At 50.8% G+C, this 15,363-nt stretch overlaps 3 protein-coding genes across 4 annotated transcripts; 1 reads left to right on the top strand and 2 right to left on the bottom strand.

Moving 5' to 3' along the window:
• Window positions 1–5,112: 5,112 nt before the first annotated feature.
• LOC118507584 (FAM172 family protein homolog CG10038) lies at window positions 5,113–6,896 on the bottom strand. Of its 2 annotated transcripts, none has more exons than XM_036046246.1 (5): window positions 6,684–6,896; window positions 6,392–6,551; window positions 5,665–6,329; window positions 5,500–5,584; window positions 5,113–5,329 (listed from the first exon to the last, which is right to left on the bottom strand). In XM_036046246.1, the coding sequence occupies exons 1-5, from the start codon at window positions 6,738–6,740 to the stop codon at window positions 5,178–5,180; spliced, it is 1,119 nt and encodes a 372-aa protein (XP_035902139.1). In that variant the 5' UTR covers window positions 6,741–6,896; the 3' UTR covers window positions 5,113–5,177. The 2 variants fall into 2 exon arrangements, with proteins under 2 accessions (XP_035902139.1, XP_035902138.1); XM_036046245.1 differs by having other exon boundaries at window positions 6,392–6,554; window positions 6,684–6,892.
• An 885-nt stretch (window positions 6,897–7,781) lies between these two features.
• LOC118507578 (integrator complex subunit 3 homolog) lies at window positions 7,782–12,807 on the bottom strand. The gene has a single exon (XM_036046231.1). It carries the CDS (start codon window positions 12,437–12,439, stop codon window positions 8,831–8,833), a length of 3,609 nt encoding a protein of 1,202 aa, XP_035902124.1. The 5' UTR covers window positions 12,440–12,807; the 3' UTR covers window positions 7,782–8,830.
• A 291-nt stretch (window positions 12,808–13,098) lies between these two features.
• LOC118507588 (vacuolar protein sorting-associated protein 37A) lies at window positions 13,099–14,674 on the top strand. Its single transcript, XM_036046251.1, has 3 exons — window positions 13,099–13,509; window positions 13,588–13,780; window positions 13,846–14,674. Exons 1-3 carry the CDS (start codon window positions 13,466–13,468, stop codon window positions 14,569–14,571), a joined length of 963 nt encoding a protein of 320 aa, XP_035902144.1. The 5' UTR covers window positions 13,099–13,465; the 3' UTR covers window positions 14,572–14,674.
• The last annotated feature ends 689 nt before the right edge of the window (window positions 14,675–15,363 follow it).

The raw sequence follows: 15,363 nt of genomic DNA, 5'->3' as shown, positions 1-15,363 counted from the left end.
GCTGAAGACGCACCCGCCGGTGGACGGCCTCGTTGGTGTTGGTGATTTTCGTGGATCATCATCATTCACACACAACCTGCTCGGAGGATGGTCGGATGGTCGGGAATGGTCCTTCCTATGCTCGTCAGCAATCTCCCGTTTACTGGTGTGTGTCTGTTTCTGTGCGCCCGCGAATCGCGGAGGTTATAATCAGCACCGGAGCGGTATCGAAGCGGGCATCATGTGGCACACGGGAAGACTACTTGCTTGGCAGCAGGAAAGGTGCGAACGCTTTCGCACGCACCGTTTTGCACCGTCTCGCCCGTGCGCGCGGGAAGCCAAACGGTGATCATGTCAAGGGCAAGCCCATTTATCAGCCCACAAAATCATTAAAACTTACCGTAAGCTTCCTCTCTACCTGTGACTCTTCTCTCCCGGCGTTGTCGCTCTTCGTTCTATCACATTTTAGCTCGCGATGTGTGCAGCAGCAGCAGCAGCAGCACCGGCATTGTTTTAGGATTGTTAGCAGATCGAGGGAAGGGAGCAGGGTGGCAGTTGCATCGGGGACGATCTTCGCCGCTGCAGCAAGTGTTAAGAGCTTTTACTTATGCACATGGCCCCCAACCGAACCGGAGGGTTAAAGGTGGAAAGGCCCTGGCAGCGATCTTGGTTCGTGTGCAGTAATGAATAGGCACAAAGCTGACAAAATATTTATTTCATAGAATTATGGAACTGAGTGCAATGGGACGAGGGTACGCACGGAGGCTCATGAATCATGTTGCTCCCGATGTAGCAAAGAGGTGGGTGGTGTGGGGCCAACCTGTGCTTGCTCGAGAGAGGAGTTCGTGAGGAGATCAGCGAAAGGTTACAGAAATAATTGTTAATCGGACACTGTTGTTTGCATTGGAATCGAAGTTGAAGATCGATAAAATGTGGCAGGAAAGTTATTCGTCCAGGACTTTCTAAATCTCCAGCTCCAGTACCTTGAACTGAGTACTCTTGGAGGATTAGGGACTTTCAAGTTACCATATCAAGTCATAAGACATTACTTGAGAGCCTGTCCTTCTAGAAACTCTGCTGCCGCTTCTGATGGTCTCATTCACACCTTCAAACTGTCATTCTAATGACGTGTCTAGCCCACCAGAACCGATTGCGTCTTGTGTGCTACACTATGGAAAGATATCTAGACGCTTAATATTTTGAGCCGTCAAAGTTCTAAATACTCCCTGCTTAATCCTATCCCGAATACTCTCGCTAGAGAATTGCGGCCGTTGCTCCTGATTTCCTTGCAAACTAATTTCTATGATTCAATGGGAAATTCTCCAGAAATTTTAAGAGCATTCGATGACACTTCCAGATAATCGACATTAAGGCGATCTCGACGATCGGACAGAGATATGGAAGATCGTTTGCTAAGCTAATGGAGTGCCGTTCGAGTCTGACCGAAGAGTTGTTGAAGTGAATGTGATCTCTCCAATTTCTTGATATCGTTAACGAAATCGTCATAATCCTACTTATGCAGACGCTCAGAATTTTATTGAAGATCAATGCGGCGAAGACAAAGTATCAGTGTCTCTCGGACGGTCTTTGACCACCAAGCCACCAGCCCGAGTTGAGTTCAATTATAATGGAGGATTGCCTTTGATCAGCCAAGGAGTAAGAAAGGAGACACATATGTAGACCATGTGCAGTAGTGGCATCCTCCAAGTTTGAGGATTGTCTAGAGATACATCAGGTACTTGAACGTTGAGTAGAGTTGCTAGTTTAGCCCAGAACTTCAGAGTCCTAACTAGCTATCCCCTGTACTAACCACAACTGATTTCCCATCGCTTCAAAACTAAGCATCGCAACTACGTACGTTTCCCACGCAATCACATCCAAAAAAAGGACATCTGTCCTTAACGATTTCCTCAATCGAGGACAGGAAATGGTCCCGTACTGTCGCACCCCTTCCGTCGGTCAAGCTAATCAGTTCCCAACAGGGGTTCAGAGAAATCAAAATGTGCATCAGGAAAGTGCAACTGTGCATCAGGAAAAAAACCTCAAAGTCAAGCTATAATTATCCCACTGACCACTGGAAACAGCACCAGGGGGGGGGGGGGAATAAATTCCCACACACTGATTCCCCGGTTTGCGCCCCCTATTGTTTTAACCCGATCGTCACTTAAACGTATCCAAGCGATCATGGCACACCCTTCCCTCTCCCGCCGGAACTAGTGGCCACATAATCAAATAACATGATCAACCGTCCGATTGGATGTCCTGGAAAGAACAAAAAAACACGGGAGTACTACCCGACCGCACCGCGTAATTACACCTTTAAGCGCAGATTTAACGTCAATCGGGTAAGTGGACCGTGAACGTAAATTACGAAACATGACAGGACAACCGACGTTGAAATGGTTCCGATTTGTGTCCAAATAAAACATCCTTCACCGTCTCCCCTCCCCCCTCCGGATATGCGGCAGGATATGGCGATTCATTTTTATTCGGCGGACAACACATCCTGCCTCTACTGTCGTCGTGGCGTGGTGGTGCGTCGTGGCTGCTCAGCCACCGGAACGGAACCGGAAAAAAACGCACTCCTCGACCGAAATGCAGTTGCTGCACACGGACACGGCGAGCAGCGAAGCGTAAATTGCAGCGGTTTGGTAAAGGTAAAGTGCATTTTTTGTTTTGGTTTTTGTCGAGGACCCTCATATTCAATTTAACCGCCGGGGCCGGAGTGCGGGGGTGGTTTGTTTTTTAACTTCCGACCACTTTTGCTTCGATTAATTCTCAATTCGGTGGCAACTATCAATCCGTGGCCGGTTGCGAGTTGGGAGTAGCTGATCGTGTGAATTTTATAATTACGATTGGTCGACTCTTTTTTCTGTTTGCTGCTGCTGGCGGATGATGAATGGATTCGCTCCCATAAATTTCTGTGACACAACGCTGAAATGCGCCTGTGAAGGTGTGTGTGTGTGTGTGTATGGCAAGTGATAATTTACTGTTCAACCTTTAGCTTTTTTAGGCGATGCCAGTCCGCCATTGCAATTTAACATACATCATAAATCCTTTCTCCCCCTATTATATCCTTTCGGCGGACAGTTCTGCACACAATTATTGGCCCTTTTTTTTTGCTGTGTTCTTTTTTTATCGTCGGAATTTTAACGCTACGACGCGGCACGACAATCGCCGGGCAGTCGTTATGGAAGATTTTAAAATACGATTCAATTGACGATTTCGTTAGGTGTTGAGTGGGAGAAGAAGCTTTTGTCCAGAAGGATTGTTTTTTCCTGCCATTGGGAAGTTGTGTCTGTATGTGTGAGGTAATTATTTTATTTTAAATTGTAAAACAAATGAAGTACTGTGATATCATGAATAATATCTCTTTTTGGACCTTCGAAACCTGGACTATTACTTCAAGTCAATCTATATCCACCGTTTATGGCTGCAAGATCTCGCAGAGCTTGATAAGCGATAGGATTCCGGGGGACTACTTGAGATGTGATGCTATGCTCCTAATACCTCCTAAAACACCTCCTAAAGTGTGATGTTTTTGCTTCAAACTGTTCTTGAAAAAGAAGACTTGGAGAAAATATTAGACTCTGTAGAATTGTTCGTATTTTGGCTACAAAAATGGAATTGTCATGTCATGAGAATGGCACCGGACGACCTAGCCCGTTAAGTCTTTTCAAGTCGTCTACATGGACAGAACAGACCAAAATTGGGATGAAGTGATGGCGTTTATATGTCCACTAGAAAGACAGACGATAGCGCTAGACCATGGCCGGTTAAGAGGACTTATACAGCAGATGTTGGGAATACTACAGCAAGTAAAATAACTAGTTGGCAATTAATTTTCTTGGCATCAAGGTTACTAAGTTCGCCATATTGTCAGCCCACTCTTCTTACAGTATCTTGCCTTCATGATCTTGCATGTTAAATGGAGTCCTTACAAGTCTATGTCCTGATGAAAAAAGAAGCAATTTTACAGAAGTTGTCTACATAAGAACTGACTTGATGTAACCTTGCCATATAAATGTGCCTAGAAAATCTTTTCCTGGCTGATTGTTCTGCCCAAAAGCTAGACGAATTCACCGTACAAATCCACTCCACAACGCACCTGTCCACCCCATCTCGGTAAAGGTTACACGGAACGCGAAACCGCCACTGACTAAACGCTCAATTAGATGTCGCCCCAGGATGATTAGCATTTTTCGCCCTAATCCCCACAGCTTTGCCGCGACGATTTGTGCCACTAAATCGAATCCTAAACAAATGGGCGCGGATCTGTTACCGGCGGTCGGTTTACTAACCGAATTTTGTGTGCCGTTCTTTACCATTCGCCCGCCAGGAGGGATGCGTGTTTGTTTGTCCTTACGGAGAAGGATAAAGATAATGCGATCCGATAGCAGACGCACAGCACCATAGCGAGAGGAAGGCATCTTCGCTGTAAATCTTCGCCGAGTGGCGCAAGCCAAGCGACAATCCACAATGGAAAAACCCACACACACACACACAGGATGAGATTCTTTATCCTTTGGTGCGGGGAACCATCAGATCCTTGCGGTCTAGTAGAAGATTTTCTTCCACTACTCCATCCAACTGGAAGTAATACAATAGGAACCCGACTGCTTGCAAATTTCCTTAAGAAGATTGAGCTGCTTTCAAAATTACACCCCGCTCGACGGCACTTCTTGTCGAGCGGCACGAATAATCAACTTGTGCCAGCTGGTGGTAAATCTCGGAGTCTCAGAACGGAGGGCGCGGAAGCAAGCTGTAATCTACCATTTACAATCGGCATCAGATTTATGCCGACAAAAGCGTGGAATGTAAAATAAACTCGGATTTATTTAGTGCCGAGATCCTATTCTTGCGCTCCACAAGGTGTTGGTTGGAGGAAAGGTTAGGTTGAGCTGGATTCTTTCGCTTGGTGCGAGATTCGCTTTCGCAGGATTGATTCTTGGCGTTGAAGATGATTGTAAACAAATGCATCGATTAGAAATTATTCTTGGAAGTTTTTGCAGTTGAGTTGAAGAATGTGTAGATTCAAATTGAATTGCAGAAACGAGCTTCGGCTGAAGCTAGAGTTACAGTACTCCTTTTAAGATGGTGATATAGGGTGTTATTGAAGTACTACTTCGCGTGTTCTTCCGTTTCAATTTGAAGCCGGTTGATTTATTCTTCCGTATTCGACCGCCGCCTCTTACCTCTCACAGTTCGTCTCCCTTCGCCTTCTTCGACTGTGGTTCACTGGCGCCACCCGTATCGGTTCTCCGTCCCCGAAATTCGGTATAACGGCTCTCGAGAAATTCGAAAAGTGCACTCATGCAACTGTACGACGTCATTTCGTGCTTAGTGTGGCCTGCAAAGAGCAAGGAAACAAGCGGGCCAATTAAACCGCCGCCATTCAATCGTAGCCAATCACCATAATCTAGTTAGCCGGTGTTGCTCTGATGTGTAGCTAAATATTTTTCAAGTACCGCCTTTCGATATCGCAGCAGGCGCAGACACCTCTTGACAGTATACACTTACCAGCCGAGTGCCGGGGAATATCGTGCTTTGTGATGGTCAGCGGGGTGTCGAGTGGATCCTTTGCCGTCACCCAATTGCGACCGATCTGTGGAACGATACGGAGAAACAAACCAGCTCTTAGTGCTCTTTAGGCTAATGGACCGTCTCCCTAGAGCTACGAGCTACCTTCTTCAACACCTCCGGCACGAGCGAACTCGCGTGAACACTGTCCGTGAACCCTACGGCGAACACTTTGTCCCGGAAAAACTCCGGATATCGTTGCGCTAGCTCTACCGTTACCACACCACCGTAGCTGTGCGCCACGATCGCTACCGACTCGGGTTTGCTTGCGAGAATGACCTGCTCCAGCACCGTCACGGCATGCTCGGTCGGATTGCGACTGCCACGGATCGACTTCCTCGCTCCCTTAACCGTCCGATAGTTGTCGTTCGTGTTCAGCAACAGCACATCATACCCAAGCTCGCGTCCCTTGTTAATGTACGGAATCTGCGTGCCCGAATCGAGACAATCGTTGATGATTAAGCTACGAGCCCACTGGCCGGCTCGCACCACCCCGCTCCCATGAATCAGCACGAGCAGCTTCTTCGGTTGGTCGAGCTCTTCCTTGCTGCTAAAGATAAACGTCGCCTCCTCGCGCGGAACATCGTCTGGAACGTACAGCTTCTTCATGCCTTCCTTTTCCTCTAGCCGCTGGTACACGTAGTCCGTGATAACGTCGCCCAGCGCTTCATAGTGCGCCTGGTTTTCCGAGAGCGATGTGTACACCTGATAGTCGAAGACACGATCGGTAAGCTTCCCCGTTTCCTTATCAATTTGACGCAATTTTCCATCTGAAACGAGTAAAGCGATGCGCTTTAGCGATTATCGAAGCTCGCCAACCCCTCACTCTCACCTTCATTGAATCCGTATCCGAATCCTTCCAAAGTGGTCGGATAAGTGCGTTCCTCGGAGGCCGCCATTCGAACCGGAAACCGAACCGCAAGCGTTGTCCAACGGAGCAATCCACTCGTATGACCACCACCACCACCACCGTAGAGCGCTAGTTTGGCGTGCTGCTGGAACAGACGAAGCAGAACCCTCATAAGCTAATGCCGATGGCGCCCGGTTTTCCGGCTGCGGTTATTTCGTTTGTTTTGGAAGATTAACTTCAAACTTCAACAAACACCACTACACCAAGCACTAACGTTGGCCAACTGAAAAGCACCGAGAGCGAGCGGGATTATGTAAAGCACAGGATACATTGATTGAATAACCACCGAGGTAAGCGCCAAACCCGGGTGTGTGTACTTTGTTTATGTCCTCGAACTTTTGCGTGTGCTCTTGCCACCGCCGTCGCCGTCTTGCTGCTGCAGTTCCGCTTTCGGGTTCGCGGCTACATTTGTTTTGAAAATCCGGTTTCGTTGTGTTTTGTTGCTGGTGACAGCTGGTTTCGTTAAAAATTGTTTCGGCAAGTGACGTTTCGTTCAAAGCGAAGCGTTTCTAGCGTTAGTTCAAACGAGCCGTTACTGAAGCGTCTGCTTTTATACTTTGGGCTGGGCAAAGGACTCGTTTTAAATCTTTGCTGCAATATTCCTCAGTGGCTATCGCTCATCTGTGCTGCAGCTGCAAGGACCTTCACTTGCTTTTCAACACAGATCCTCCAGCATTGCTCCTGTATTTCTTCCCAGGGAACATTCCAACGCAAGAAGCTCATCAGATCTTAGTTAAGCTAAGGGACAAAGATAGCCATTTGAAGGACAGTAAATAAAACTCAATAAGCTATGAGTCCTGTCTGTAAAAAATCTCTCATATTTGTAGCTAATAAGCCCTCCAAAAGTAACAAGTAAGTACAGCAAATACAAGCTATTATTTAAAAAAAAACTGTTAAGGCTCCCTTTCAATATCCTTCCAAAAGGGTAATTACAACATACATGGATTAGATAAAGTTCAAACGGATTTCTCCTAAAGCTTGCCATTATCCTAGAAATGCATGAATGCATTCCCTTCATCAGTGATCCTTGAACGAAGAGTCCTTTTGCGAGGCCAGACTCCTGGAGGAAAAGCTTTATTCGAAGACGATGCCACTTGCATTCCCTGCGTACGGGATTCGATACACGGTACCTGCCGTGTGACAAATGCTACTTTAATAGCAAGAAATTAAAGATTTTCCCCTTAAATTACACCACTTTTCCCTGTTCCCTGTACACCACATAAAAGCTCCAACAGGTCGGCAGAGTGAGCGGAAATGAATTATTCAACTACTACCACTAGTGCATGCAAAGGTAGGAAATCCCCGAAGGTGGTGCATGTTTTACATCAATGTTTCGCTTTATTTAATCTATAAACATTTTTTTAGAAATACTATTACATATTTTACGCAATTTCTAAGTGTGTATATTCTTTTGTAGCCGTGTGTTTCCTCCCGTTCGTCCCTTCCCCCTGCCCTACAGACCACCCCGCTTGGATCCCGTCTTTGTCTCTGTATCCTTCAAGCCTAGAGGATCATTTGTCCGGGATTTTGATTATGCGACACTCGGCGGAGAGACACAGAGCGAGAGAGAGAGAGAGAAAGGGAAGCACTTCCGAAATGCTTCCAGGCCCGAAGGATCGATTAAAAGGAGTAGTTTGCTTACTCGACGTCTGTCCCGCCCGCTTTCCTGTCCCATCATGATTGATCCCTCACCCCCTTGATGTGTGTGATGTGTGAACAAGTTCTGCGTTGATTCCGCTGCCACGATTAAAAACAAAACTATGTATAATTTAAAACACAATCAGGCGCCATATACATACAATACATACACCATGAACATTATCACGAAGAAGAAGAAGAAGAAAGAAAGAAAAAACGAAAGCCCATCTCGTTCAAGCCGACCCCACCAAGCAGACGGTCCGTGGTACGAGCCAGTGCGAGAGTGAGAGCGTGTCCTAGTGATACTGATAACTATCTATAACGATATTTTACAATATTGCATCTCAGGTTCACCGATCCGTCCCACGCACGCCCACCGCTCCGTTTAGCATGGCAAACGGACGGCGCCGTGTGTCGTAAAGCAAAACTCCACCAAGTCCCTCGCCGATCGGCGCATCGACAACCGCGCCGAATTTAAAACAAGAACGTCCGACACCGTTTGTGGGACAGCGGGGCACAGACGACGTACGAGCGGGCGAGCTACCCCCCCCCCCCCCCACTCTTCCTCTCCTCTCTCTCTCCCTGCCCCGGCGGTTCTACTCCGGCTTCTCTCTTCCCTCAACAACACACAGGTGCGGTGGTACGCGGTAGTAGGGCCAACTGTACACAATTACCTTCCCGCCAGCAGCGACAGCAGCAGCAGCAGCGCAGCAGCGAACGGTGTCAATCGGAATCGCTTAGCGTTTTCCTTCGCTTCGAGGCTTTCTGCTTGGACCAGTCTTCGTCGCTCGAGTCGTCGCTAAAGTGAGCCGCGGCCTCGGCCGCCGCCTTCTTACTGTTGTTGGCATGTGCTGCTGCAGCGGCCGCGGCCGCCTTCTCCGCCGCCGTTTCCTTCTTGTTCGACGGTGCCTTCCGGCCCCGGCTGCTCGTACCCCGCCGGCCGACCGTGGTGGACGTTTCGTCCTCGGCCGCCAGCGCGAACAGATCGCTAAACTGCTTCCGCTGGCTCTCGGCACTGTGGGCGAACGCTTGCTGCAGGGCGCGCTGCATGTCGTTCTGCACGAACAGCCCCGTCCCGGTTCCGTTCCCGTGCCGGCAGCTGCGCCGGAAGTGTTCCAGGTGGTTGAGCAGCTGTTCCGAGGTGGGGGCCGTATTTTGCTGCGCACTTTTCGACGGCCGCTTGCGTTTGTTGGGCGAGTTGGAGGGATACTTGGACGTGAGGAGGGCGGCAATCAGCTCGGACAGCTTTTCCTCGTACTCCTGGCACCAGTAGCGCAGGACGGAGGTCACGAACGGGTCGCCCCGGTGCTTGCTTTCCGTTTCGCGGCTCAGCAGCAATCGGACCAGCTCGGTGGTCGGCTTTTCCGCGCGCAGCAGCAGCAGGATGGCGGTGAGCGCTTCCGCGTGGGCACCCGACTCGAGCTCCGGTATAATCTCCTGGAACGTTTCGAGCGGGATGTCGTGCGCCTGGACCAGCTGCCAGATGCACACCTGCTCGAACGTTTCGTACTCGAGGCTTTTGCGCAGGATGTCCACGATGCCGTCCTCGTCGAACAGGATCAGCTTGCCCTGCGTGATGCTGTAGATGATGTCGCCCAGGTTGCTCGCGTCGATACAGCCCACCAGCAGCCGCAGCACGGTCGTGTTGTTCAGCATCGTCTGCTTGAACTCCCGGTACATGTCGGGCAGGATCCACAGGAACATCTGCGTGTTGTGCTTCTCGAGCAGGTTGAGATCCTTCTCGATGCATTCGTCCACCGAGTCGACCGCATCGAGCGCATCGCACAGCACGCCGTACACGGACGACTTGAACGCGGCGCTCGAGCCGGCCCCCTCCTTCCGCCGGCTCTGCAGCTTCCCGTGCACCTTCAGGAAGTACAGCAGCATATACCCGGCCACGTTGACGCGCGTGACGATCGCGACCAGCAGCGCCATGATGCGCTTTTTGCACGACTCCTCCTGCTGGTAGAGGATGCGGTACGCCGCAAACAGCGGGTAGTTGATGCTGTCCGACAGATTGTCGTCCGTTTTCGACGCGGGGAAGTAGCTCTTGTCCGGCAGTGTCTGCTTGATCACCGATATCACACTCTCCGTGAGGTAGTTTTCCTGCTCCTGGTTGAGGGCCGCCTTCCCGCAGCTGCCCAAACACTGCAGCAGCGGCTCGAACGACTTGACGCTCTTCTCGCGCAGAAACTCTTCCAGATGGCCGTTCAGTGTGTCCGGCAGGGCGACCTTTGCGATTGCCGGTTTCTCGAGTAGCCGCACCTTGGCCAGCGGCAGATCGTCGTCATCCGACACGTCCTCCGTCTTGGTGGCCGTCGCTGTGGCGGAAGTTTTGGATGTGTCCTCTTCGTCGTCACTAAATTTGGGATCGTCCGCCGTTCCCGCTGCTACGACGCCATCTGTCCGTGGGGTGGGTGCTTCAGGTTTGGCAAAAGGCGCACCGGCAGCGGGCGCACCCGGACCACTAGGGACGCCGCCCGGACCACCACCGCCGCCGGCCAATGCCGGTCCTGCCGATCCTCCTGGTGGTGCACCGCTGGGAGGTACACCGCGCGGAACAGGCATAGGTCCTCTTAAGGCGAGCCAACCGGGCCCCACTCCTACTCCCCCTCCACCACCACTCCCACCTCCTCCTCCTCCTCCTCCTCCACTGTCGTGTGCTTTCCGTGAGGGATCCATTCGATTTAGCTGTGTGGTGGTGGTGGTGGTGGCTGTGCTGGTGATATCGGTCTGACCCGGGTGAATCATCGTATGCGCCATCGGCGGCGGCAGCGGATGCATTAGATGGGGAGGTGGTGCATGCTCTGCCGGCCCCTCACCCCCACCCAGCAGCGGATAGTGCATCTGCATCAGTTGCGCCTCCATGCCGGGCTGCGGCGGATGCGGCTGCATGTACATGCTGTTCGGCGGCACGCAAAACTCGCGGAAGTTTTCCCTCAGCATCGCTTTCAACTCACGGTCCAGCTTGGGCGATTCGAACAACGGCACCAGATTGGGGATCACCTTCATCTCCAGTATCTTCCGCAGCGAGTTGTAGATACCGGTCCGGATGCGATCCTCCCACTTGGGGTAAAAGTTCTTCATGATGCGACACAGAAAGTCGAGCAGCGTGCAGCTCACGAGCGGATGGTTCTTGATCGAGTGGTACATCACCAGTATGCCCGGCTCCACGTTCATGATGTTGTCTTTGGCCGGGTCGAAAAACAGCCAATCGTAGAACAGCGCCAGCTTCGCGTTCGCCAGCGTGACCGCGTTCGTGCACGACGTCAGCAACCACCCAATGATCGCCCAGCGCGGTATGATGTCCGAGCAGAGCATATCGTTCGTCGGATGAATCGCACTGATGATGAACCGGATCAGATCACACCGCAGGCTTTGCGATTCGGGTGTGTTAAAGTACCGCTCCTGAAACCAGTCTTGGTAGCGCTTTTGATTGCCGAACTTGACGTTGCTCGTGAGAAAGTGGATCTTGCGCTCGATGTCCGGCGTGATGCGGCCCCGCAAGAACCGTCGGCTTGTGCGCGTCTGCAGCAGCTGCCACACGCCGTTAAAGCTGGGGCACAGGGACTTCGGGTTGTACAGCATGTCCTTCCACAGCTGATCGAACTCCGGTATTCGGCCCACGTTCTGCAGCAACCGCACAAATTCCCGCCCGAGCGGTATGATGTCCATGAACCGGTCCCGTATCAGCGAGATTACAAACTTCACCTCCCTGCTTCGTAGATGCACAAACTGTGGCCCACAGTGGTCCTCGATCAGCCGCACGAACGTGTACGCCACCGTGCCGACCAGAAACGGGTCCTTCTCCAGCCACGCCCGGTGCTCGGTGAAGATGTCCAGCAGCCCCTCGATCAGGGCAACGTTTTTCGGGCTAATGTCACCGCCGCTGGCCTGCCGCAGAATGTTCCACGCGAGATTGTCCACGTTCAGCACCTGGTTCTTGATCAGCTCGCGCAGCAACCACAGCAGCTGCTTCCGGCTCACGTCCGTCAGCTTGTGGTACTTTTCCGCCACCAGCATGGCCAGATTGGCCGTCACAAAGCCGAGCCCGTCGCGGGTCAGCAGCGTCAGATCGCGGTACGTCTTCGGTGCACCGTTCGGGTCGGTCAGTATGATATACACGAGCGCGAGCGAAATCTCCTCGTGCTGCTTCTCCTTGCTGACCAGCGAGGACAGCAGATCGTGAAAGTCCTTATCGCTCAGGCCCGCCGTCGTTTCCTCGAACGTGCGGTACGCCCGCATATACTTTTCCTCGTTCTCATCGCGCGCGTCGATCGTCTGCACGAACAGCTTGCTGCCCTCGAAGGCGGCCTTCCCGCTCGGGTCCATTTGGTGTGCCGTTCGATCCGCCGCGCGTCCACCGTGCCCGGATCAATCGCGCCCTCAGTGGAGCTGAAGCCTCCCTTCTTCTTCTGGCGTTGTGTACATTCACAGACTGCCCGTGATATGTGTGTGTGGTGTGTGGCGCGCGACCAACACGGTACAGTGCACGCACGCAAGCACGCACGGCAGCACTCCTTTCACGGTACGCGTACGCGGTGAGCTGGCGTGATGAGGGCAAGCGATTCCGTCGTTCTCTCCACCGTCCGTATTCGTGTTGGCCAATCGTTGCTCGTTCCCGTTTACCAAACCAGCAGCAGCAACCCGTTTTTTTGCCGTGCAACTAGAGCTGTCAAAACGAGACCAAACCGAGAGCGATTCCGAGTAGAGAACGCGCGGTGCTAAACGCGTGCGTTCGAACTTCAAACGGCTTCGAAAACAGTCGGTCCGAATTCGAATGTCGACCATTTGTTGTCGAACGATGCAGTTTTGAAAGTGCATCACAGAAATGTGCATTTTTTTTTAAACTGTTTTGTGTGAGTTTTTACATGATTTTATTTATTTTGGAGCTAATGAAAATGATTCCTTGAGAAGAGATACTCCTGCAAAGCAGTTTGCATTGGAGTTTTGTATTTTGTCGAAAACAAATAATTTTAAAATCCAATCAAGCAATCCTGTGATGTTAACAGCAGGAGGTATTGCAGTGGTTTATAAAATACCCCATCTGCATACCCACGATAATTATTTCTCAAACCCCCCAAATCTGAAAAAAACGGTTCGAAATTCGCCGTTTGAAAAGCTTTTCGAACACGCTCACTGTCTGAACTTTGACGTTTGGCGTAAATAAAGCAACACAATGACGTCACAAACGTAACCAAAACAAACCCCAATCTTTACCATCGTTTTCCTGCGCTTCGCTTCGATCCACGGTGTGTAAATCGGATTAACGATAATAAATGCGTTTCTCGTCGTAGGCCGTACTGGTTAATCGGTGCTGGATCGTTGGCACGCCCCAGGATAGCAACATTCGGAACAATGCGTAAGCGGCAAATCGATACGCTGAAGATATTCAATCACAAGTGAGCGTTAATCATCAAGGCAGCAGCCAGGTGTGTTACCATTATCTGACGATGTTTTCCCTCCCCCTCATACGCCAGCGTACAGGAAGTGAAAGAAAATGAAGAGTATCTGGTCAACTTTGACTGCGGTGGACGTGAGATCGCTATCAACATTCTACTCGGCGGTGGATTCCCGAATGAAAAGCCAAAGCTAATCGTCAGTCCAATTCTTCGCCATCCGTGGGTTAATGGAACGACCGGAGTGATAGAAAATGCGCCCGGAATACTGAACGTAAGCAGACCAGCAATGCTCCATTTCGCTTACGTCAATTAAATGACTTTTGGTCTTTGTTTTAGTACACCATTCATTCCGATCTAGGCCGGATCGTGCAAGCGGTTGGTAGGGAGTTTGAAAAACACCCTCCCAAGTTTGTCAATGAACCCGCCACCTCTACACCGCAGCACCACCCGCAACATCATGCCCCTGCACCAGCGCATCAGGCAAGCCGAAACGGAAACGTTCAAGAGTTCGGTTCCGAAAATCGTAACGCCCTCCTATCGCCATCACACCACGAATCGGCGGATCAGTTTGGACTGCGAAATCTCACCACCGACGAACTGAACCGATTAAACACGGACGACGATTATCTGGAAGAGTTCATCACAAAGCTCCCATTCGTGCAGCACCAGAACGACGAAATGGATCAACTGCTGGCCGGGATAGAGTCGCTCGCCGTGGAAAATCTTGCCCGCAAAGAAACGGTCGAGGAGCGCAAAGCGAAGGTGGAATCCCTTGCGCTCGAGTTCAAGGAACTGGGTCAGCAGTGGGAAACCATGAATCAGCGCTACCAGCGAAAGGCGGAAGATTTTTCGCCCCAGCACATCAAGGAACTGTTGCAGATTGCCGTCTCGACTGCGGACGGCAAAAGCGACGACGAGGCACAGCGCTTTCTTGCCGGCCACAGTGACGTTGGCACGTTTCTGCAAAACTTTATCGAATCCCGCAAACTGTACACGATGCGTAAAGCCAAAGAGGACCGCTTGGTACAGCAGCTGACCGCGCTGGAGCGGGCCGCCTTCTAATGTGCGGCATGCTTGTGATAATTGCTACCTAAAGCTAATATATTATGATTTGTGAATAATAAACAATCCTGCCCGAATGATGATGCGTTCGGTGGTAATGTAATGCGTGTGTGTGTGTGTGTGTGTGTGTTGTTGCGCTGTCTGTCCCTTCACTGCGCAGTCTCGCGAACAAAGGGGGTCTCGTACTGGTGCTCTCCATTCTCGCGAAGCTTCATTAGCGATAAGCAAGTGGTTCTCTCTTCCCGAACGGCGGACACAAAGGCACCGCGTGCCGTATTGTGTGTGTGCACCCCGACGACTGCCTCCCACTGGGCGCGCACGCAACAGTGTTGTTTAACATGGTTGTCCTTAAAGGATTACGATGTGAGGACACACAATGCGTTAGGCATGTTCAGCATGGGTTAACAAAGTTGGTCGCAAAGTAATACAAAGAAAGCGAGAGAGAGAGAGAGAGAGGACGAGCGTCTCCCTTGCATGTATGCCCTCTGTCCTGTTCCGCCGGAACATGTAGCCTAATCAGTTCAATGACGCCTCAGGGATGTATTCAAACGGTATTCGAGGGGGTAACCGGTGAAGATCCTGCAACAGCTGTTATGTTTTAGAGCAAGGAATCCAACATAGAAATCCATCTACTATGAGCGAGTTAAAAAATATCCCATCGCGAGTTTAAAACACTAAAATTAACTCATTCAACCCCATTGCACCGAGACGATGAAGTTCATCATACATAGTGGACAAACTATGATGTCCCTCGCCCCAGAAGGACTACCGCTTTCATGTCGCTCCAACGAC

Source organism: Anopheles stephensi, chromosome 2 (genome assembly GCF_013141755.1).
Source record: "Anopheles stephensi strain Indian chromosome 2, UCI_ANSTEP_V1.0, whole genome shotgun sequence".
NCBI lineage: Eukaryota > Metazoa > Arthropoda > Insecta > Diptera > Culicidae > Anopheles > Anopheles stephensi.
Note: the sequence above shows the minus strand (reverse complement) of the source record. Positions and strands in the feature narration are given on the sequence as shown.